Source organism: Drosophila mauritiana, chromosome 2L (genome assembly GCF_004382145.1).
Source record: "Drosophila mauritiana strain mau12 chromosome 2L, ASM438214v1, whole genome shotgun sequence".
NCBI lineage: Eukaryota > Metazoa > Arthropoda > Insecta > Diptera > Drosophilidae > Drosophila > Drosophila mauritiana.
Window position 1 is genome coordinate 10045470 of NC_046667.1, and position 24271 is coordinate 10069740.

Consider the following 24271-nt stretch of genomic DNA (forward strand, 5'->3'; position numbering starts at 1 on the left):
AAATGGCGCTACTAGTATAGCATAACACATTCACAGCAAAAGTTAACCGCTATTTCTTCCCAAATCCAGAGCTGCGTATAATCATTCTCAAACTTCTCTGCGGTGATCAAAATCAATTTATCGTTTATTCGAATGCATGAGCCAGTTTTACGGCGCAGTACTTTTATTGTAAATGATTTTGGCTTGCAATTAAAGTGATCATACCAACATTTTCTGGCAATACACTCGATCGAACGGATATAGCGTGGAAAGTAATTTAAGCCTAAGTCAATCCAGTTGATCTTCGACGAGCACTCCCACGGCCGCTGCTTGAACCCATCGATTCTCGGATGTCCCACACGATCCATGAACGCGCTCCTCGTGCGCAGGCTCTTGCTCCTCGGTGGCTCCTTCTTCTCCACCAGCGCAAAGTGGTTGGTCTCCCAGGCGGGAAAGTGGCTAACTGAAATCGCGTCACTGTCCGCATAGAATGGCAGCTCGTACGACGAACGCTTGTAGCCCAGATGATAGCTCTTCTCCTCGGGCTCGCCCGGCGGATCGATGCTCATGTAGCGCGGATTGAATGCCTGTCCCAGAATTTTGGCCAGCGACTGCGTGGATAGCTCGGCGCAGTAATCGGCATCATCTTGAGCTGTCCCAACAACTGCCAACCAAGTGAGCACAATGGCCAGTTCACTTTGGGATTTCATAATTGGACACAGTAATCGCAGAAACATGGCTGGCTAAAAACAGGGCTACTACACCAGTAGTAGCAACTGATTTATCGTGATTACAGCAGTTATCGTTGCTCTCTACACTGTAACTTATTTCGGTACTAAAGTAATAACAGCCAATTCAATAAAAAGAATGATTTTAATTTCAGTGTCATTGCGAAAGATTATAAATTAAATTTATTCATATATATAACTAAAACGCATTCTAAACTTTGGATAAATTTAAAGTTTTTTTTTATATTAAACTATAAAAGATGGGTCTAAATATTTGAAGTCATAATAAAATTGTCATCATAAGGTAAGTTTCGCTACTCAAGTGGGCTTCAGTTTCTTCGACTATCAAACAAAATAGCCGAAAAAACAGCTCTGATGGCTTTATTCGAAAAATCCCATCTCTATATATTCGTACCGTAATGTTTTATCAAAACAATAGAGAGTATATTGTACGTTGTAAAATATACATATATTAAATCTGCATTACTTAAAATGATTCCTCGTATTACAACTACTGAGTGTATGCTAGTCCTTGGGTTCTGTGTAAAGTAAACGAATCGTACACGCGCTGCAGCTCCGACAGACGATACTCCTCCAGGCAAACGATTCCCTGGAGCGACGGAGACAACTTCAGCGCGCACGATAGGCAGTGGACCACGTGTCGTTTCTCCTGCTCCTTGATGAACAGCACATTGAAAACCTCAACCTGCAAAGGGTGCACACATGATTTAGTAAACAGCATTCAAATCACCTATGGAAACATTATATATATATTAATAATACTACGCTAAATACCTCGCATTGTCCGCAGTAATGGGATGCTTCGTTCTTTCCGCGACCATTGAAACGTATTTCCACACCTTTCGATTTGACATACTCTTGTATGTGCAATACGTTTTTCAGCGTTTGCAGCAAACACATTCTGGAAATTGGATACAATATACATATAATATCTGCAAAAGGGATCGCTTTGATTTGCTAACTCACTTTATCAGCTCGAAAAGTTTGGTATCGGACACTTTGATGTTCCTTGCAAGGTTCCAGCTTAAATGCACCATCGGCACAATGCTTTTGAAGGCCTGCACTTTATTCCACTCATATCGCTCGATGGCAAGAGAATACTGACGGGCAGTCAAGGGTCCAACGTTCCACGCAATGTTGTTGCACCAACCGATCGACTGAACCCAATGGACGCATCTGAAAGTGGGTTTGATTGTTAATACATCATCTTTCCTTTTATATTCAGTGCTTACCCGGCATTCACCCAAACCAAGTCACCGGGTTTCTGTATAAATCTATAAACTGGTATATTCTCCTTGTATAAATCCTCCAGGACGGGCCACCACGAGCCGTGCAGATAGCTAATGTTGTTCTTCTCGCACAGATTGTGAACTCCGCCCCAGTAGGCATCGGGGACGGCAAACCATTCACAGTCGCCAGGACCGATGTTGATGTTGATTGAGCAGAAGTTGTTGTTCTCTTGGTGGCCAGGCGTCCTACTTCCGGGCACCTTCATGTACAGCTGAACGGTGTTCATGCCCAAAATGACGTGGCCCACGTGTGATAGCATATTGGCAGCGGATATAACTCGCGCAAAGGCTGGCAGTTTTTGTAGCTCTGTTAGTTGTGGTTTCCATTTCTTTTCATCGGAGAGGTCCACGTTGGTCCCGAACCTAAAAATGAGCAAAATAAGCATTTAATTTAAGTTCAACTAGCTACTTATGCAGACGTAAATGGTTTGGAGCTACCAGTACCTTAACATTTTGCTGTTTATTTTGTGTTTTTTACGCTTGAGAACAATGTTCGAATTGGATACCGAGTCCTTTGAGTCTGAGTCCGACATTGCTTGCGAGCCGGGGAAACCTTTATCGCTTTCATCCTGCGGTAAAATAAGCTACACGATAAAGTAAACTGTATTCATGTTAAAGAGGAACCAAGCCAACGAACATTACCTTCAAGCTGTCTTGAAAACTGGATGCCTGATATTGGGCATATTTGGCTATGGTTGTGTGAGACCGATGGGAGATGCAGGCCCAGACGCGCTTACCCTGCGAAGTGTCCCAATTTTCATCGGGAGACTGGTGCACTTGGGTCCGAACCTCAACACTATGGTCCGGGTTGGCTTCCACCAACGTTTTGGTCGAAAAGAGACCGAGATCTAGCTTCAGAGCGCCCGCCAAGCCGCGAACAACGGCAATCGGATGTTTCAGGCAAAACTCCTGCAACTGGGGACTGAACGCGTTCTTCTTATTTTCTAAATGAACCGAGGGTGTGGGAGGCAGGAGTTGATCTCGCGTCAGTTTCTGCGGTGGGCAATCGGGCGGAGATGGCGGCGGCGCATTCACTTGCAAAATGGTGCAGTGCACGGGCGGTTCGTCGATCGGCAGCAGCTTAACAGCTGCCATCAACTGCTTCGAGTCCATTTGTATTTTGAACGTGGTGGAGAGGTCGGCGTTGTCACCGCCAATATAATCATGCCTCGAGTCCTCATTGTTACTGAGTGCATCGTGGCTCAAACGTTCGAGCTTGATGCTCTCATTCTGTTTATAAATATCATTCGAGATGTCGTCGAAGGTGTCAAGAACACTTTGCTCCGAACTTTTGTTGCTCTCCGGCATGGCGTTGAAGTTTCGCTGGTTTAAAGATTCCGAAATGTCTGTTTGGAATGTTAGAAAGTGATTTAATACTTTAAGATATATACTATTTCAATCGGTCACTCACTTATTAGATTTTGCGCAGAAGTCTGACTGTTGTTTTGTGTTACTTCTTGTTGGCCTGTGCCATCTTCCTTAATACGTTTCGAAGGTATGGGACTTTGGCTGAGTTGGCTATGCGGATAAGGTGGTGGCGGTCCCTGTACTGGACTTTGCTTTGTGACCTGTCTTGGTAGCATCTGCGCTGTTTGTTGTTGGCGAGAGTTCATTTCTAATGATATTGGCAGGTTCCAAGCTTCTTCGATTGAACACAGCTGGCGGCGCTTCGATGTAATACTTGGCAATGGTGCTTGACTGAGCTGGCCCTCCAGGAAAGTGATTCTCTGAGACAGGCCTTTCGACAGTCCAATTGTGTCCTTTTTCATACGTATTGCTTGTTTCTTTCGAATTAACGAAGACTTCTTCAAGTAAAACAAAGGTGTTATGTATATAAAACAAGTACAGATGCATATATACATTTACCTGGAATGATATTTGTTTGGTTGCATTTAAGTAGCAAGCATAGGCATCTCGTAATTGACCACAGCTCTCATAAAGTATACCCAGGTTGGTCCACGCGGCCTTATGGTCTTTATCCAGTTGCACAGCACATATGTAGGCTTGAAGGGCATCCGTGGGTTGATTTTGTTGCTGATATAAGACGCTATAGGTGCATGTGTAGAATGAAAATAAGATAGGGGCCAAGCCAAAGACATTCATTGTTATTTTACCCGATTGAGCACCAAGTATCAGCATTCCCCTCACTTTTTTCCACCGAGTTGCGGTATGCTAGGAAAGCATCATGAACCTTATTGATGCCGGCGTAACACCTTCCTAGTAAATATAATGATTGTCCACTCTTTGGGTCAGCTTCGATTGATTTTTGTAGAAAATTTAATGCGTTCGCTTCACGTTCCTTTTTTTCGCCTAGGCATTCTACGCAATGGTACATCCATCCTTTAAGGATTCAGTAAAAAGTTTAGTCTTTAGCAGCTAAAAATATAACTTTCTAGCTCACCTAATTGTCGATAAACATCTGCTTTGAGCTCCAAGGAGATGTTTTTCTCATTTAGAAGAAATTCGTAGCCATCCTTTGCCGCCTTGTGCTTGTTTTGAACTTCGTACAAATGCGCGATTTGAAATTTGACTGCAAAGTATTAATAATGAATTTAGTTGTTTTCATAAAGTTTAAGGCACGGGGTGAACGTACTGCAAAATATTTAAATTTTGAATGAATCATAGAAGTTTGGGTTCATCGTATTACTTGATGATTCAATGTATAAATACTTTTTGCATATATGTAAGTTGTTTATATATCAATAACAAGATAACATTTTAAGATAATAATAACTGAAGAACAGAAAAACCTTTTCAGATCACAATTTTAATTATGCATGAAACCTATATTCAAAAATGTAATTATTCGATAGATCTTACCCTGAAGTTCCGAAAAGGTCGAAGGATATGTATAAAGCAGCGCCAATTGTAAATGTTTTAGGGCAATATGGAACTCCCCGCAGTGTTTTAGCATAAGACCTAGACGCAAATGAACTTCATTTGCACATGTAAAATTGGGACTTAGGTATAAAAGCTCCTGAAACGATTTGATGGCCCTGGAAAAATATAGGAAATAAATTAATACTTATATTCGTTTCTGAATTATTTGTTATAACTTGAATGTATTATTTTAAATTATTAAATTTTGTTTTAATTTTAATTTTAAATTAAATTGTTAGTAATTGTTTACAGTGAGCGGTGTTTACATAAGTGCATACATACTTATGTGCATGCAGTCACGTACACACATGCACTCGTATGTACATACATACAAATAACCATTTGAACAAACAAATTCAAGTAACATACTTAATTAAACTAGAACTCCGATGATTAGTGCACATCAGCAAACTTTAATGTTAATCTCCTAAAATGTGCCCGCAAAATGCAGGTTTTGTTTATAAATAACAATAGAACTTGCAGCCGTCGTGTCGGCAGACATGTCTGCGTGCACTCAAAAAAACGAGACAGACCGTTTCATGGGTATTTATCAGATAGAAATGCACTGAGAATCATTGATTATTTGCGCCGGACGCGGTCTGCCTAAATGTTAGCTTTCGAAATTATTGGAATTAAACAAAGAACACATTTTAACCCCGCAATTCAACTAACGACCTTAAAGGGGGGCACTCATTGCATTTCGTACACAGACACACGCACACACACGCACCGTGTACATACATACATGCATGTAACGAGAATTTATGTATTTTTATAACAACGAATTGGCAAAAACAAACAAAGGAATACAATGGAAACATTCTTTTTCATTTTAAGTTTTGGCAATATTTAATCGGGTAAACTAAATTGTTGTAAGTATTAATGTTTACAGCATCCATTTGTTTTTTTTAGAACCCAGACAACTGTAAAAAGATCCAAAACTAACCAGTAAACGCACTTTTTTTATTCGAAAAAATCTCGGCAGTCTTAATTTTAATTCGTTGTGAATTGTTTACAAATATATATATACTATTAGTGGCAGTGTTGTTTCGTGTAGAATCTATTTAGTAAACAATTTAATATCAATACAATAGGGATGTGACAGGCGCGATAGCGTGATTAAATGGGAACGATATGAAATCGAAACGTATACATCGATAAGAGCTATCGATTATTAGAATAGATAAATAAATGTGATTCCACTGGTCATGCATCTACGTTTCAACAATTCATATCGAATTCGCATTAAATGGATTTTAATTATTAAATATATCTTAATTGTTTTTAAACGTGATAAAGATATTTCTTAAATACAACACATATATTTAAGCAGTTAAAATATTAAACTCACCATTTAAAGCACCGAAGTTTAAAATAAGCAACGCCTATTCCATACATAAATGCATGATTTGTCCAGTAATTGTTTTCTCTGAATCGTAAATACTTCTGGTACGCTGATAAAGCTACAAAAGATAATAAGAATTCAGGATCTTTTATAATGGATTGAAGAGATATGTTATTTATGCGTCGTAAAAGCTACGCTGCAGTTTCGCAGATTCTAATGTTAAAGCTTGTCAGGCATTCGGCATTTTACAACTATGTTCCTGAGTTTGGAAACAATTGTTTCACCTGACGCATTATGTAAGGTAAAAGAATCAGATATTCACGTCTTCATGAGCACTATTTCGAAATAATTGAAGTACATTAAAATAAAGGAATGTGCCATGTTCATATTCATATATATGAATTTGTGAGGACTACAAGCATCCTATAGATGTTACTGGCACAATCTACAGATTGTATCTGGACAAGTGCATCTTGATGTTTACCTTCGGAGTATTCGCCAAGAAGAAGATGCAGGTGGCCAAGTTTGCAAAGAGCGTTAACGTAGTGCTCATCCTGGGGTTTTTCTTCAATGATGGGCACCTTTTCCTTGGCATCTTGCTCAAAAGGTTTGGTGTCGTCATTGATTTGGGACGATGTGTTTTCCATATGTTCACCTGCTTGAGTTGATGGCTCAAACTTTTGTATAGCATTTTTATTATCACTGATGTTCTTCGATTCGTGCGCCTGACCATTTGCAATGTAGTTTTGCAAGTTTGTGATGGTCTGCTGAACGAGATTCCTCAATTCCGCATTTTTCGAATTGGACAAATCCAAAAAGCCGTAGTATCGACTGAAACGTAAATATTATTAAACAAGACTCGAGCGATTGGCATTAATCGTACCTATCCAGCTCGCGGATCAGGCAATCATCCTCGAAAGTTAGTTGCCCCATTTTTAAACCAACTGTTTTCAAAACTACTGGACTTCAGAAGCGTGGGCAATAATACAGCGTAGTTTTTAAAATCTTTTTTTATTTATATTTTTAGTTTAGAGGTGACACTAAAATATTCTTAGAGATGAGACAGGTTTCCATCGTCGACGTGTCACGCCTTTTTTGAAGTTAGTTTCTCACTGCGCAATCGATAGCGGAACTGGAACGGTTGGGAAATTGTGGTGAACTGTGACCAAATAATTTTTTATTTTGCGTTAACTGATAACACTTTATTATACAACAAATCAATACAGATGCTATTTACAATTTATGTTTTACAAATTTGAATTTTAATGCAGCACATTTGTTACTTTGCAGGTTAAATATACATTTAAGCTATTGAAACTGATCTAATTACAGATCACAAAATAAATGGAAAAATTAGTTAAGAAAAATGAAAATTTATTGTGCGAGTTTTTGCTAGTAGTAAATTAAATATGAATATCCATGCACAAACTCCTTTGGCCTTAGAAATGCTTGCTCCGTTTTTTAGGAATTCTTTCTCACTTTCGATGTTTTCATTAACTGCAATATAAGCAAAATTTTAGGTAATTTTGAATTAAAAGTATTTTATTTAAACAATTAATGTAATATTTGAATATCATTAATAATGAATAAACTTACAAGGGTCCTCTGTGTTTAAAAAGTCTTCTGAGACGCTTTCCACGTTTATAGAATCTGAAAAGAATTGCTCGGTTAATAAGTATAGCAAAAGGAAAATAAGTAGATTTTAGAACCATTTAAAAAAGCAATTTGAAAGTATAAAACAGTGGCTTTCATTTTCTTACCAGTTTCTGAATCCGCCAAATCTTCGACCTCAGTTTCAATGTCATCTTTAACTGAAATTAAATATTCAAATTTAAGTATTTTAGATAATAAAACTTAGTAAATTCGACTTACTGGGGTTTGCTGGGTCTGGAAAATACACTGCATCAGGCTCAACGAATTCCTCAACTGAAAAAATATTTAAAAATGTACTAATTAATTATATGTAATTTGATAACAACGAAAAATCAAATTCCTAAGGGAATTAATATTTATTTGATTTTTGATAAATGTGTTAAGATAACCCTTCTTCCCAAAAGAAAAGCGTTATAAATTTAAGACCTTGAAATTCTGGCTAAAAGTGGTTCTTTTTAGCTTTATCAGAAAAATATTCTTATCAAAATGCAGTTAATCTTTCTCGGGAAAGCAGAGGAAAGTTTCTACGAAACTATTTGTTTCTCTTAATCCGCTAACGATAAACTACTTTTGACAACAAAATAAATATAGTAAATAACTTTCTGTTTACATTACCTATTTCTGCGATTTTTCTTTGACGATAAGGTAGAGATGCACTGTAGTTGTTGTTTTGAATGTCCGCAATCTCTGCATTCTGTATTATTGTATATATCCAACTTAAATATGGATTTAATTGCGTAAACCTATTTGGGCGCCGAACTTCAAGATTAGATTCCCGTTTATTTTTCGATGGCAAGCCATAGGAAATGATTCCAACTAAATTGCTTTCATGAATAACACCATAACCGGGATATATGTTTTCTCCATCCGAAATCTTCCAAATCTGTTGTAGAAATTTTATTATTTATTATCAAAATAGTTGTTCAAGTAAATATGTAAGTACTTACGTAAGATTCCACGCCCTCCTCCAATGGAGAATCGGTAAAATCATAGTCGGCGACTAAAACCCATTCAATATCGCTTCGCTCGGAAAGAGGAAGTTGCGTGCTGAGACTTAGGATAGCTATATCATTGTCCAACGATGAGAAATTAAACTGCGGATAGATGTCTATGCCACCAACGAGGTATATCAACTCGATCAAATCTTCGCCCTTAAAGGATACCGCCAACTCATCAGCTTTTAACAATTCTCTTCCATTTACGAAATCGTTATCACTCAATAAACACGATGCTGAAGTCAAAACCAGGCGACTCTGAATGATATTTCCATAGCAGTGACCGTCGATCAAATCTCCTAGAGTATTCCTTCTGCGCACAAGGACTTGGTACGAAGGACGAAAGTACTCATTTTGCACGAACGGAAAAAAGCACAAGATAATCAGAGCTAACGAAATCATAGTATCTTTGGCTACGCAGGCGGGAGAACCTTGACTGTCTTCACGGTTTCCTTACACGTTTAAGATAGTAAGCAACCTCGGATGCACAGATGCCGAGATATAGCTTATCTTTTTATATAATTTGCTTAAGTACAGCGGAACCCGCATTCTTGGGTCTTAATTCGGCTGCGATAATTCAGCATAAACAGGTGTGCGAAATAACACTTTTTTTATATTAAGTGTAACTGAGGAAGTAGTCAAAACATTACGCTCATTATGTGATAACAATTAGCACTAAGATTCCCAAATTTTTGGTATCTTATATCGCATGTTTTTACAGTTTCACTGTTGTTTGCCTGGCTTCATAAAATGAATGAAAAATGTAAGAGGGCAGCTCACTAAGCACGGAAAATCGTTAACAGGGTGATCCGATTTGTAAGCAAAATATTTTAAATAATTAAAAAAAAGGTAATAATAAATAATGTATGATCCTTGGCAAAAGATTTAAAACGACTCTTCTAACTCGTTTACTTAGCTTTAGATTATTTTTGTTAATCTTTTGTTTTAATGGAAGATATAAGAACAATTAATATAAGCAGTAATATTTATTTTCTTGTTTACACAAGCTTAGACTGCAATTTGTTTGCATGCAAACGCAGCCGACAGTGCAGAAAGCCCATTATTTATGTTTTCAAATAAACGGGCGCAGAAATGTATAAATAAGTGGTAAATTTTATAACAAATAAGTGAAAAGAGCTGTCTGTTCCGACTGGGATGTACCCAGTGATTCATGAGTTCAAGGTAGTTCTAGATCAGCTCAATTTGTCTAATCTTTATGAAGAAACAGAAAGTAAACAATTGCAGTAACCTGGTTTACTAAAGAACCTTTCAAAAACTGTTTTAAAAGAAAATAAAACGTTTTTCTCCTCTGCTATTACAATACCTCAACAATATTATTAATATACTCATTAAATAAAAAGCAATTCATGCTCAATAGGTTGCCTAGTGTCGCAGTTAACTAATATACATCTTCAAGCTTAGATTTTGCAATATTTTAAAACACTTGTATATAAAAGACTTATCTACTCCTCAAATTACAACTGTGGCGACATTTCTCGGCATAAACTTTTATAAATAAACAGGGGAATATTTACACGATCGCTTTTAATGGTTTGCAACAGTGCTCTTTAAATAACAAAAGGTTCAAATTTTATTAACTTGAATATCGAGTACAATAAATCGTTTAATTTAAATGAAACCCCTTTTCCTTGGTTGCTGTTAACAAGCGCTCCTTCATGATCTCTTCGGTTGGGTAGTCGGGAAGCTTTAAGTAGTGAACGCACGTGTTCACGGATGGATAGCTTCCAACGCCAGCATCTACCTTTCGGACAACTGTCAGTCGGGGATGAAGATTGGCCAGTCCGCCTGGTGGCAGGCTGCTGCAACCGGTTGTGAACTGGAGGAACGCCTTCCTCTCGTCTCCCGACATGCTCAACAAAACGTTAACAAAGCGTTGGAATCCGGGACTGAAATTAAGATCAATTAATTAATTGTAATAATTTGAAACACATCTGTATTTTTGTAAACTTACCTGTCTTTGTTGTAACCAAGTTTTGGTTCAGTGTATGAAATAATGTCTTCTCGGCTCCAATGGGGGAACTGCTCGCCACAAATCATCATTCGTGCCTCTGAGGGAGTAAAAGCGGCCAACTTTTTCAAAGGGAACACTTCGTTGAACCCATCACTGAAGGCCTTCATTTGCTGAGCGATTCCGTCCTGCAGGATGAAGTTCATCAGCAGTTCGCAGTACGCTTCCAGGTTGTCGATGGTGACGTTCACTGACGATCCATTCGGCAGCAGTTCGGCCTGGGTGTAACCATAGATCGAGGAACTCGGCAGATACGTGAACGTAAGGGCCAGGTCTTCCAAAGATACCTCCAAGCCATTTTGGGTTTGCAGCTTAAGCTCGTTGATAAGCTCATGTTTCTTCTCCGCGCTTAAAGTATCGTCAAACTCGATTGATTGCTTTCGCAACAATAGGTTTTGCATTTCCTGTAGGAATTGATAACGAGTGGGATCGATTTCTTTCAAGTTCTCCAATGACAGAATACCCCCGAATGCATTCGACTTGTTGGAATCAGTTCGCAGCAGTTTGGTGCAGGTTTCTACTATATCAGATTCTTCTGATACGACTGAAAGGTCGCCATTTCGTCTATCCGAAATGACTTTCTGGAGATTACGTGATAAAACTTTGTTGTGACAAAGCAGCTGTAGAAATGATGTCGATAAGGGTATGTCCACCAGGCGCATATCCTGCAAAACCTTTGCCACAAAAACGCCAAAGAACCAGAAATATTTGAGCACATTCTCACATATCTCCGAATTCTGTGGTAATGGGGCTGGGAATATGCCGTGCTCCCTGCGATTTACGTAATACCCAACTGGTTTTGAGTTTCCTTCCGCACTCTGCGGCGAGTTTTCCATGTCCTCGCCCAAGTCATCGTCACACAGCCACATACAAAGGTCGGAACGCTGGATTTCAGCGGCCACCAAGGCATAGAACTCCAAGGTTGGTCCCAAACCAGTTCCTTCCTCATCCAAAAACTCCACCTCCAGCACGGACTTTCGATTGCAGTGGGTCTTCATCACCTGCATGGCCCACATGAGCAGGTCCTCGTTTCGCGGCACTTTTACGCGTTCGTGCTTTAGACGCCCGATGCGGAATTCGTGATCATCCCGCCGCGGACTCATGATGGGTATCCTCTGCCGTTCCACGGTGACATCTCGCTGCGACTGCAGGCATACTATGCTGCGCGATGCTCCGAACGATGTGCAGTTGAAGTACAACTGCCTGGTCTCAAACGGAAACAGAAAGGGGCAGGATTGGTTTAGGTTCTCGCACCAATTCGGCAGCGCGTTGCTGGCTAGCACCAATGGATCCTGAATTTGCTGCTGCAGTTTGTTGGTTATTTTCTTGCTGATGAAGAGATCTTCGGACAACACCGATACACCGTGCTCCTTGACATCCGAATCGATTTCGGACTGATTGAGACCATTGATTTGAGTGAGCAGCTCGAGTACATCGTCCACGGAGCACAGGTTATTATCGGCCACGTTGAAACCGATGTGCATGGGCGAGTTGGGGGACAAAGTGGATGCACCACTCTTGGAGGACACATCGGGCGTTTGCGGGAACTCCTCCGACTCCAAGCAGGTGCTCTCCTGGGCCTCGGGTGATACCTCACGGTACACGATGGTGTATGTGGGTTCCCATATCTTTCGGAACTTGTCCAGCTTGTTCAACTGACTGCACTGAAGTAATTCCTGTACCGCTCTGAATATGGTCCAGTCGGTGTTGCTCAGGTCGATTTCCACTTCGGGTATACCACCGATTCCGGGACCACGCAATTTAAGACCCAGCAAGGGCTGTTCGATAGTCTCAGGTCCACTCTGCTGGGGTTTCGGTAGCTCGGCGCCAAGAGGGGATATTTCCAAATCAGAAGTTTGATTGACGTTGGTGCGACCCGGGCGTGGATCGAATGCCGGTATCAACGCGGAGAACTGCCTCTTTAGTACAAACTCATCGTCCCAGGACTTGCGCTTGGTCACACCCACCAATCGGTTCTCCATCGCCTCATCATCCATAAAGGTAAGCAGGTTGCGTGAGACCATCACCTGCAGCAGTGTGTTTCCAACCTCTTCGTACTCGTCCTCATTCTCCTCTTCATCGTTGTCCTCATCCATGTCGTCCTCATCGTCCAAGTCACCCAACAACGCCGGCGCTCTGCAGCTCTCCAAGAAGTCTTCCAGCGATACTTGCTCACTGTCACTCGATGTGGATGTTAGACTCATGGTTAGGGTATGATTAATCGTGGATGCCGATTGCTGTCCCGCAGAGGTATTTGAAGGGTTCGACGGAGCTATGTTTTCGCTATTATTCGACGACAGACTTGGGTAACTTTGGGCGGTGCTAAGCAGTCCGGAGTGGAAATTGCTTGACAATGCCAACTTAACTAAACTGGTTACCGAGTGGCCAAGGAATGAGCCTGAAGCGTTCTGATCGCCGTGCTCGTTCACATTGGCTTCCGCATTCATGATCTGATTATCCTGTATATTGGTACCTTGGGAGGTACGGCGACGTGCAATCGCTGCAAATGTCTCCAGCAAACCGGTGTGGGTAGCCACTTCGGAAGTCGATGGAACTTCCGAAGCCGACGTTGTTGTCAGATTAGGAACACTGATGCTCATCTGGCTGGGAACCGAAACGTTTTCGTTTGAAATCGGCTGTTCCTTGATGTCCACAATGGATAAGACAGCATTTGGTTGCTGAGCTGGTTTCAATGTTACACTGGGCTTCTTTGAACTCTTTGTGGGGAACTCTTCGGATGTAACTATAATTTGCTTTTGATTGGCATTATCTGGATTTATAAGAGCCTGGGCCTTCGGCGTCTTCTTACCGCCAACTGGCACATTTGTGCAGGGCACTGGGAAAGTGTCCGTGGAAAGAATGTTATTGGACATGTTCCGAATCATGTCGACGCCATCGCGCATTTTGTCGATCATTTCGAGGGCTTCGGTTGAAAGTTGTGTGACCGGTGGACAGCCAGCAATGTTCGAGGTTCGGAGATTCGCGAGAAGGTCCTTGGATATCTTATTCACCGAGTTGTTGGCGTTCATCTTGTTGTTTTCCTCAATGTTGGATATGTTTTTGATATCATTCTCTCGCGGCGACGAACTCTGCACATCCGGATGGCTGGAGCTTTGACTCGCAGTAACGCTCTCAGCTGGTTTGTAGGTTGGCGTTAGGACGCTGCATATATTCTCTTTGGACAACTCAGTTAGTGATAGGTTCTCCGAAATGGTGGCTAGGTCGGAAACAATGCTCGAGTTAATTGCCGGCATCGAGTTGTTGATGGCAGACAAGTCCGATATGTGCTCCAACTCTCGGCTCAATGGCGAGGGTCCACTTATGTTATCCTTATGCATTTGATTGGTGCCAGACTCCTTGTGCTTGGCCCGTGCTTCCCTGGAGGAAGATGTGTTCATAGCAAGTTGGTTTGATATAATCTGCGTCTTGGCCGAAGCAAATACGTTCTCTGCAATCGTCTCCACAGCCTGCTTCCAGGCCAAGTTGTCAGCCGAAACAGTTTGATTGGACGCACCCTCGGAGTTTTGATTCTTCTCAGTGGCTTCGGGCAGGGATGGAGTGGAGCTCGATTTGCGTGAGGTGAGTGTGTTTCCCTTCTCACTTGATTTAGCAGCTGTGCTCGCACTGCTCATCGACTGATTCCCATCGAAGGCGGATAGATACTCGCCATCAGCCAACTTCAAATCGTATTTTCCTTCGGCTCCCATGCGATAGGAGTTACGTACGCCATGGTCCCACTTCACATCGATCCAGCCGTTGTGTATTTCGCCGGTTATTGTGCCCTCGGCACATCCGTCCTGTTCCTCCCAGCGCCAATCGACGCCACGGATCACTCGTGCACCGGTGGTCATGTGCTTCAGCTGTGCCCTTATCTGCCGCCTCTCGCGCCTTGTTTTTGCCTCAGCTTCCTTGACACTCTTTCCGATATCGTCGGCAACGCCCACGACGCGACCATAGATTTCGAAGCCACTCAAGCTCAAATAATGTGTCTGGCCAGACGCATTGCGTCCATTTTGCTGGATTCTAATGTGGCGATACCTTACGGAATCATCAGTTGCACAAGTAATAGGCCAAGTGGCTGTGCTGCCAGGCTCCACAAGACTCTTGTCGTCCACATGTGTGCTGAGGGTGGTCCAAGTCGAGCCATCCTTTGAACCCTGAAGTAGCCAGTTTCTCAAAGCCGATCTTCCATAGCCGCGGGCATGACGCAGCGTGTAAGCAGTGGGAATTATATAGACACCCAAGTCGATGGCAAACCAAGCCTTCTTGTTGTCCTTGGTGTGACAATTGAGTGAGATGCTATCGCGTGATAGAATATCCTCCAGTTTGCCATAGGGTAAGGTCTTGCCCTCCGAGCTAGTCACTTGCACCAGTCCATACTGCGCTGGGTTAACCCAATCGCAAGTCTTTGCATTGGAGCCAATGTAGAACAGCAAACCTTCCTCGTCGAAATCAAAGGAGTGTGCAAACACGGTACCGGTCCTATGCTCCCGAATTTTCTTTAAATAGAAGTATGTTGAGCGATCGAGGTCGTACCATTGTTTAGCCACCATTTTCAGTAGATATTTGGAAAGTTGTCCAATCGTTGCCAATGGCTCCATTTTAAGAGTTCGTCCCGATCGATCGAATAAAGTGCTTTCGCACTCTGCGCGCTCCAAACGGAAACGAAGTCTTTTCTGCAGAATTTGCAAACTATATCCAGTGCATGGAGAATCGTACAAATAGACTGGCAGCTTCTCGGTGCTTTCCAAAACCGACACAAGTTTTTGAATTAAAATACTTGCAGTACTTTTGGTTCTTGGTTTGTTCGTTGCTGACTCAACGTTGTCCTCTAGTATACATTTCTTGAATACAGCGACTCGTTGCTTTTGCATTTTGTTTCGCTTGCAGCGAGGTGAATTAGTTTCCCAATGATTGACCGACAGAACGGCTACCAAAGCTTGTACCAATCCCGACGAATGCATTTCATAGGCGCTTACAACGCCGTCTTCGTGTATCAGTTGAGATAGCTTCATTAGGGCGTCCGAAAGTGTGTTCTCCCAGTTTCCATTTGGTGCCATGTGCTGCTCCTCAAAGGATAGCTCAATTTGCTTCACGATATCCGTAAGTATGGCTACGGCGCCCCGAGGAATTATTTGCGCGGACTTGAAGTACTTGTTATAAATTTCACGCGATAGGTTTCGAACCTGGAACTTTTGACCCTCTGTCTTTGACTTGTTGCGCTTCTTTTTGGCTGTTGACCAACCGGATGCGAAATCAGGACCCAGGACAGTTTCTGCCGAGAAGGTATGCTTCGTTCCTCGATTGCTTTCAAAAATAAAACCGGGCAAATCGTCCTGCAACACGGTAACTTGATGGCCTTCGGTGTTGTGAATTTGTAGCTGGTTTGTTTTCTGCGACTGTAGAACCCAGTTGCCAACCACTAGGCGCAGAGCACTCGCAGTGGGCAAAATGGGCTGAGATACAACTCCTGCAATCACACAGGAACGAGCCCGCATCAGTTTCTCAAGAAACTCGCCCCGATTTTCTAAAATTTAATTAATGTTTTATATAGCCATGTAAGGTATTTTTAAAACTTACCAGAACTATCATTTCCGTTCTCCGGACTTCCACTGGAGTACATAGTTGCCAGTTTGCCATCTATTATGAAGCGGAACCATCCGTTTGAGCCATTAGAAAGCTCGAGGGCCACAGAATCTGACCAGACGTACAAGCAATCCCGGCCCCGGCAAACGCTCCACTCGCGCCAGTGATAGGGCTTCCCTTGCAATATCTCCTTTGCGTCCTCCATAGGATCATCTAAATTGGATGGTCCCATCAATAAGCATTATTTTCAAATCAAATGAATTGAACATACCTGATGTTGGCCTTGGAGCGACTACGACACTGGTCGAAGATCTTTGCGCTGCGGCTGGTTCCTCTACGGTCCCTGGTAATTGCACATACAGTTCCTCCGCATCGGTGTCCATCAGGGCTTGGACCTTTGCAAACACTCCTAGCCTTGCAAAATGGTCGAGGAATTCCTCCTGTGTCTTACACATAATTTCCTCAATAATATTTAAAACTATTAAATGACCGTCATCGTCATCCTGCAATAACGTTAAAGATAGTAATTAGATTTATGTGATGATTATTGTCTATTATATATACCTCGTTATCTAGGACACTGGCGACCACCTCAATTAGTAGGTTCCCACCATTTTGACCCGATGTCGACGCTGCATCTTCGCTAAAACTGGTTTCACTGAGACTTTGGAGCACCGTTGGGTACGCGTACTGAACTATCTTTTTGATCAGGGCCAAACTGGCCCGCCGGACGCTGCCCAGCATCGAACCCAGGAAGGTTCTGCAGAATATGGGCAGAAGAACCTTTAGGTAAACAGGCGCCATTTCTGGATCACCTCGGGGCTCCATTAGTGTGTATTTTTTGCCATCTTTGTTGAGAAGCGAATGATCTGGAGACATCCACTCGCCGGGCGACTGCAAAATTGCCGCCACCTCTCGATGTCCATCGTCCAATCTTTCGCGCGCCTTATCCAATGGCGTTTTGCCATCTTCATCTCGCAAATCCGGATAGGCTCCGAATTTCAAAAGGATTTTCGCAATAGCCGGACGACCAAAACAAGCGGCATAGTGTAGGGACGAACTTCGTTGACCCTTGTTGACATCGGCTCCTTTCTCACACAAATATTCTACCATTTCCAAGGTACCGAAGGCCGATGCCCAATTGAGAAGTGTTTGGCCCACATCGTCCATACAATTGACGTCAATGCCGCCCGATTCGATGGCCTCACGAAGGGCTTCCGAATCCTTCGATCGTATGCAATCAATGAGCTGGCGATGCGTGCGATCGGTGTTGGTATTATTACGCCTTGGTCGTGGTGCCAACTGTCCCTGATTGGGGTTGTTACTTCCTCGGTTTAAAGCTTGGCGACCCTCGAACAATAGTAACAGCAAGAGATCCGCGAAACGCATGCAATCCAGCACGCATCGCTCATCGCCCTGCAGAGCTCTTTCGAGGGCATCAGCCAACTGGGATCGCAAAATGTCATGGGTAATCGAGGGCGATCCGCGACAAAGTGTGGACAACAAGGAAATCGTTGTTGATATCGATTGCGGCGAGGCGGCGGCATCAGATGACTTAACCTTGGTGCTGTTGGATATGGTTGCAGTTCCCGCAACGTTTTCATTAATGGCATCCGAGTTTGTGGTTGCAGCGGGTTGGCTAGAGCTGGTTGGCTGGGTTCCAGCCGCTGTTAGCGAAGAGTGCGTGTTTCCTCCGACACTTTTGAGGCGCTTCAACAACTCGGTTGTCAGGCCGTACTCAGCCAACGGTGCTGGGTCCACCCACTTTCGTGTGAATCGGTCTGCCACAGAGGCAAAGCACTTTAGAGCTCCATCGGATACCATGGGGTCCTCGTGTTGCAGCAGAGTGCTCAGACTCTCGACGCAGTTTTGTATGCATGGAGTGTTGGGTTCCACCTTGGTGCAGAGCCTGGATACCACCGACATGGAGGAGTGTAAGGTGTCCTTGTGAACCTGCGAGCCACAGTCCCGAATGAAGGACAGTACGCAGTTGAGGCCACCGCCCTCGAAGACGGCGCCCGCTTCCCGGGTGCAAATCAGCTCGAGCACTTTGATACATTGCTCGGCAAGATCGCGGGATGTGCGCGATGATAGATCGGCAACCACTAGATGATTGCATATGGCTTTGATGGCGCCATCAATGGAAACGATACGCCTGGTGCATTCAGCCGAAACATCCAGGTAATAGGTGATGGCTCGCGCAGTGACCTCGAGTACATTTTCAGGTGCAAGTTCGTCCAGGAATATCTTACACAGCGCCGGTAAAAATGTTCGAGGAGGACAGCTGATGTTGGGGATGGATAGATTAGATTAGTGATCAAAGGGTAAATCTTCTATCGCGGTCAATAATACCTTTCGAAGCAACGATCTACATTATCGGACATTAGGAGCAGCATACACAGCTGCTCCAGTGCGATCAGTTGCATATCCCGCTCATCTCCTTGTCCCATGGACAACCATTCCAGCAGCGTCTCGGGGTCGACATCGCCCATCTGTAAGGAAAACAACAACAAAATTTTGAATATTGACTTTAAAGCTGACTTTATTATATATGTAATGTATTGACAGCTGAGTCACAAATCAACAAAAGAAGACGTGGAGCCTTCAAATGGATGTCTTATTCCAACTAAAAAGAAATAGATACTTAATATATGAACTTGAAAGACAGACAGTGCAGAATATATATATAAGAAATAATATACAATATTCCGGACAGTTCTTTCAAATTTTGGATGATCTGAACTAAATATTTACGAGCGATTTAAATTTAAACAATTGCACAACAATTGTGTTTAGGCACCTGAAGATCCAACTTTTGTTAATTGAAGTCATAGAACACCATACAAATTAGGGACAATTCTTCTAGTTTGTAAAAAAAAAACAGCTAATCTTTGCGACTTATATTTATTTATATTTAAACTTTAGCTGCTTGCGTTTTATTTTTTTTTTTACTGAGCTAATTTCTCAGCAGAGCACGTAATTATTTAATGTAGACAGCAGAATTGATAACATTGACTCTTGTAATCAATTAGAAAACGTAATTTTTCTTGGACATAACATTTTGTTTTTTAAATTGTTTAATACTTTACTTAACAAAAATTATTTAATACATAGGTATGTATATATTTTTTAACTTACCGCAAATCGAAATTTGATTTATGCTTCTATACCAAAACTGAAAAAGAAAAGAATTATATATACATTAACAATAATATTCCAATGACTCACGGCATTCGTATAAATTATTTAATAACATACGAGAAATATATTAAAAAGGTTTTCGACTGAAATAATTTTGTCTAGTTGACAGGACAACTTTGGGTTGCTAGGCGTTTTTCAATTGGCACAGAAAGATAATATTACAATTTTAAATAAATAAACAAAAATTGAGCCAGTAAGTCGTTCCATATGGGAATCGTTGCTTAGAAGTGTGTACGTATTTCATCATTCTTATAAAGACTTATTGGCAATATCGGATTAGCCAATTGGATAAGAAATCATTCCTTTTTGGGCAACCCGAATTGCCAAATGCACACATGGCAAACAAAGAGTTAGTTGGAGGGAAATTGCGTTGTGCCATCTTAACTCACTAAAATTTCACCGCGATGACTCGAAGTTCGTCAAGTGATGTTATAATATATGTATGCACATATGTACACTTGTACGTATGCGAATTGTTTTCATACAAGATAACGGTAAGTGCTAAAAACTGTTTTGAAAATCAACAACATAAGCATATGTACATCGATATGTACCGATATACACGTACACATACATATGTACGTATATAATCACTTTTTCAATTACACTTGATACATTTTCTTGCACATGATAATAACCGATGGGTGTCCCGTTGTACGTTTTAGAATTACACTAAAGGTAATTCCATTTTTATGTGGCGAAAGAATTTTAGGAATCTTGTAAAGAATGATGACACTACGTTTTTTTCTCCTTCAACGAATTACCAGTTGTGTATGTATAATTTAAAGACCTTTCTTTTCTGATAGTCCAACAATGGAGTTACATAAAAACGCAGTTGTAATATCCATTGTCTTTGACCAGGTATGTACACTAGTCACAATACATATGTGGACCACACGAAAACATGTGCACACGTAATGTAATTGTCCATTATTTATTAACATAAAGTGTCGTGTCTCTGCTCACACACATACATCCATATGCAAAAGAAAAATACACAAATCTTGAGAAAATTTTTGTTGAATTGAGATGATCTACCTTTTTTGCATTATATTGAATATTTAGCTAGGGCTTGCACTCTTTTTTAAAGCTGCTTTTTAAAGCTTTTTTACAATTACTTAATACACAACACTATTTTTATTCACACAAATATCCAGCAGCACAGCTCGAAAATTGATTATAGAGATTACATGTGGACGATACATTTAACAATCCATCGATTACCGATAACAATCGTGACCAAGAAATAGGGGCATTCGCACTTGATAATAAAGCGTTTCTGGTATTTTAAACGATTTTAAACTGTGGCCCACAATCGTTTGAGGTTTTTTTCTTCAATTAGCGATAATGGTTATTCTGAAAATATTGTTTATAATTCCCATAATATAATGTCTGGATATTGACTTCCAGATCCCACATTAAAATGATTATTATTTTTATGAATCTCAGACCAAGTTTTGCCGCAATTTTTTAGAAAAATTATCTACCAAGTTTTTTTTACGTTAAAGTATACTTCTATTTTTTATTTGCTGACAACAATTTAAGGTTAGCAAATTTAAGAATTCTCTTTATTCAACGATTTCCTAAAGATAAAAGGAAAGTCTTTATTCTGCTTGTTTATTAGTTTATTATTTTTCTTGTTGTTTTAAATATAGTTTATCAATATATATACATATATAGAATGAAATATTATTTATGCAAATTATGGGTTTAATTGTGTTCTGGAATAAGTTCCGATGCCCAAACATCTTGTGGCCAACCCGTGCGGCCCTTGGTCGACAATGGAACATTCTGAAATATAAATTGGCATTATTAATTGGAACTAACAGATCATGTATTATGCACATGCATGATTGTACGAAAATCTTGTAATTGAATTTGTTAAATTATTTGCAAAGCCATTAAAACAATTGTAGAAGACGAAAATGTTCTTCATTTTTTGATAATGGGATATAGGTATTTCTTTTATGTTTTTAGCTATATCCCAACCTTTTCACAATGTGACTCTACGGTTAAGAAATGCATACTTTGCAGACAAATTTATGTTATCTAAATATCTAATAAAGTTAGTCCAAATATCTGCACAATTTTCAAAACTATGTCGAATTTGAGTACTTGACTATTGGAAATTCGAATCGTGGATTTCAAAGCATTGCTTTTGAGTAACTCAATTTGTTTATACAGGTCATAGTTTTCTTTTTTTGTATACAACTTGTACCCACAAATAGACAATTAAGAAGTAAACAAAAATTTAACACGTGCACGGAAGCACTATGGAAACACTTTACTATTTTATTTAGAAATGTAGTTCACTTCTAATTGTTTGTGAGTCCCAGATAAAGACAACATCCACATGCACTTTCACTGGGAAATAGTTCTTATCCATTTGTAAATTTAACAACTAATGATAAGGGATATATTGGCCAATGTTTTCTTTACTGCTTTTTGTCAATATCATTTTTAAAAACTATCTTTATGAAATTCTTAAACAAAGCTTACAAGTTCAATAACTTTCAGTAAAAAAAAAATGATTACTTCAAAACTTCAATATTTCCAGAAAGGCACTTAATTAATCAAACCCCTAATGGATTAAATGTTTCTGAAGCACCACTTAGACACTTGTCTCTTGCGTTCATATCTAAAACCAGATTGCCCTATTAAATAAATGTTCCCAGCCATTATTTCACCCCCATTTTGTGAAGGAGGCGGTTGGTTAGCATGGATTCTCAATTACGGATGCAGGCGTCTGCGGTTTATCACTTCCGAAATTGCACAATAAAGTACAACTTACAACTGGTCACTGGACCTGTGTACATATATTTCGAAACTCGATTTTTGAAGCTAAACATGGCACCGCACTTCCATTAGGAATATATCTACAATCAATCGAGTCTTTATCTGCGGATTACAAGGGGAATGGAATTACGCGTACGTATAGTTCCTATTTCTTTGAGGGAAAAACGTAAAATGCTCTTTTATAAAGTCAAGTGCTTTTGTTTCTTATAATAAACAAACAATTGAGATATCTAGCCAGTGCAGAAAAAGGGGGAGAAAATATCTTGTGTACCATAAAAATACAAATTCCGAGCAGAGATCTCAACGAAATAGAAGAGTAGAACTATAACTATATATCAATACAAAAAAAGCAAACAATACGCCCCTTATAGCGGGAACATTGTCTTTATCTAATATATCTTTGTACAACAAAAATTAGCCACCCTAGAAGGTTTTTGAAATAAATATCAATTAGCTTATGGTATCTGAACTTATTTAAATAATCTGCACCTTACTAAACAGTACTTACTTACAGTAAACACAAAAAAGATTTTTAATATTTTTTTTTTTTTGAATGCATGGAGATAATAAAGTATATAATTTTTATGAATTGTTATTCCGCCGCATAGTCAATTTGATTATATCTAGTGATTGGTTTGTTATTGAAATCATGAAAAAGTATATAAGAAAACAAAGTAATTGGGTTTCTCTTACTTGAATCTCTGATTTCAAACAGTGCTTCTTTTCGCTACAGATCTTTCGACTGACCGGCTTGAGTTCGGCTCGAAATCCGCCTTTTGGATCCTGATCTCCATCAAGAACATTAACTAAATAGTTTATGTACAATATGGCCAACTTCAATGTTTTAATCTGTCAAGTAAACCAAGCAAACGGTCACAAACTTAAAATTGTGTAAATAACTGATTAAGTTATTATAAAACAGATTGTATTCACTGGCTATTGTATCTTATTTCTTACCAAAAACGCCTAAACAAAGTAAAAATAGAATATATTTAAGATTGATTTAAGTAGGAAACATTAAAAACTAAACCTTTGCTTATTGATAAGCTACTATTTAACTATTATACTTAAGATGATATATCCGTCGGTGAAGTTACCTTTGATAATTTAGTATCTGTAGGAACGTTGGGAATCTTTTCTCGCAGATAGGAAAACGCATTGTTTATGCTCTGGGTTCGCCTTCTCTCCTTTTTGTTAGCTGTATTACGTTTCTTAACAATCCGAGTATTCGAAGTTGGCACATAACCTAGGTGACTTGTGTTATATATCTGTTGCTGAACTTGACTTTCGGAGTCTGAAATTATTTGCAAATATATTCATTATTTTCCATACACACGAAAATATAAAATAAAAGTCGTTTTTGAACTAGAATTTAAGTTGGTATCACAAATCACTGTCCTAATTTTATAAAAATAACAACGTAGTATGATGAATTATTTAAATATTTACGTTTCATGTCGAACATGTTGGAAGTATTATAAATTGAGTTATAATACATGGTTGAGTATTCGCACGCCAAGACAACGGAATTTTTAAACATTTTCTAATATAACGTAATTGAATTCAAATCCAATTCGCGACTTAAGATCGACATTTTCGCAGATAGTGCGGCGCACATAAAACTCGTCTTTGGTGTCTGGCAAGTAACTGAAAAACTTTTTCACTTGTTTAGTGAATCTGCGCCGTCGAGTGAACAGCATCTGGATATCCTCCCTCCGAATCCACCAATCGCAATCGCCACCGTTTTGCGTCGACCAATGGTGGGCACT

The 24271-nt window shown here is 40.3% G+C and overlaps 5 protein-coding genes across 12 annotated transcripts; all 5 read right to left on the bottom strand.

The window, feature by feature from the left end:
- Positions 1 to 11: 11 nt before the first annotated feature.
- Positions 12 to 716, bottom strand: LOC117135224 (protein trunk). The gene has a single exon (XM_033295340.1). The coding sequence runs from the start codon at positions 714 to 716 to the stop codon at positions 12 to 14; it is 705 nt and encodes a 234-aa protein (XP_033151231.1).
- Positions 717 to 833: 117 nt separating this feature from the next.
- Positions 834 to 7257, bottom strand: LOC117135220 (lysine-specific demethylase 6A). Of its 7 annotated transcripts, none has more exons than XM_033295332.1 (14): positions 7126 to 7257; positions 6727 to 7073; positions 6249 to 6360; positions 4838 to 5013; positions 4419 to 4547; positions 4132 to 4357; positions 3884 to 4064; positions 3429 to 3819; positions 2660 to 3363; positions 2462 to 2586; positions 1961 to 2380; positions 1695 to 1904; positions 1503 to 1629; positions 834 to 1413 (listed from the first exon to the last, which is right to left on the bottom strand). In XM_033295332.1, exons 1-14 carry the CDS (start codon positions 7173 to 7175, stop codon positions 1219 to 1221), a joined length of 3393 nt encoding a protein of 1130 aa, XP_033151223.1. In that variant the 5' UTR covers positions 7176 to 7257; the 3' UTR covers positions 834 to 1218. The 7 variants fall into 7 exon arrangements, with proteins under 7 accessions (XP_033151223.1, XP_033151221.1, XP_033151222.1 ...); XM_033295330.1 differs by having other exon boundaries at positions 2462 to 2601; XM_033295331.1 differs by having other exon boundaries at positions 3429 to 3822.
- A 212-nt stretch (positions 7258 to 7469) lies between these two features.
- On the bottom strand, positions 7470 to 9339 carry LOC117143506. Its single transcript, XM_033308232.1, has 6 exons — positions 8843 to 9339; positions 8511 to 8778; positions 8115 to 8168; positions 8003 to 8053; positions 7839 to 7892; positions 7470 to 7739 (listed from the first exon to the last, which is right to left on the bottom strand). Exons 1-6 carry the CDS (start codon positions 9290 to 9292, stop codon positions 7600 to 7602), a joined length of 1017 nt encoding a protein of 338 aa, XP_033164123.1. The 5' UTR covers positions 9293 to 9339; the 3' UTR covers positions 7470 to 7599.
- Positions 9340 to 10457: 1118 nt separating this feature from the next.
- Positions 10458 to 20881, bottom strand: LOC117135125 (E3 ubiquitin-protein ligase Ufd4). 2 transcript variants are annotated; one of them, XM_033295147.1, is made up of 8 exons: positions 20745 to 20881; positions 19644 to 19680; positions 18858 to 18997; positions 17070 to 18789; positions 16777 to 17008; positions 16500 to 16718; positions 10863 to 16446; positions 10458 to 10797 (listed from the first exon to the last, which is right to left on the bottom strand). In XM_033295147.1, exons 3-8 carry the CDS (start codon positions 18995 to 18997, stop codon positions 10515 to 10517), a joined length of 8178 nt encoding a protein of 2725 aa, XP_033151038.1. In that variant the 5' UTR covers positions 19644 to 19680; positions 20745 to 20881; the 3' UTR covers positions 10458 to 10514. The 2 variants fall into 2 exon arrangements, with proteins under 2 accessions (XP_033151038.1, XP_033151039.1); XM_033295148.1 differs by lacking the exon at positions 20745 to 20881 and having other exon boundaries at positions 19644 to 19682.
- A 467-nt stretch (positions 20882 to 21348) lies between these two features.
- On the bottom strand, positions 21349 to 24129 carry LOC117135126 (heart- and neural crest derivatives-expressed protein 2). The gene is made up of 4 exons (XM_033295149.1): positions 23952 to 24129; positions 23600 to 23796; positions 23196 to 23351; positions 21349 to 21497 (listed from the first exon to the last, which is right to left on the bottom strand). Exons 1-4 carry the CDS (start codon positions 24040 to 24042, stop codon positions 21417 to 21419), a joined length of 525 nt encoding a protein of 174 aa, XP_033151040.1. The 5' UTR covers positions 24043 to 24129; the 3' UTR covers positions 21349 to 21416.
- Positions 24130 to 24271: the final 142 nt, after the last annotated feature.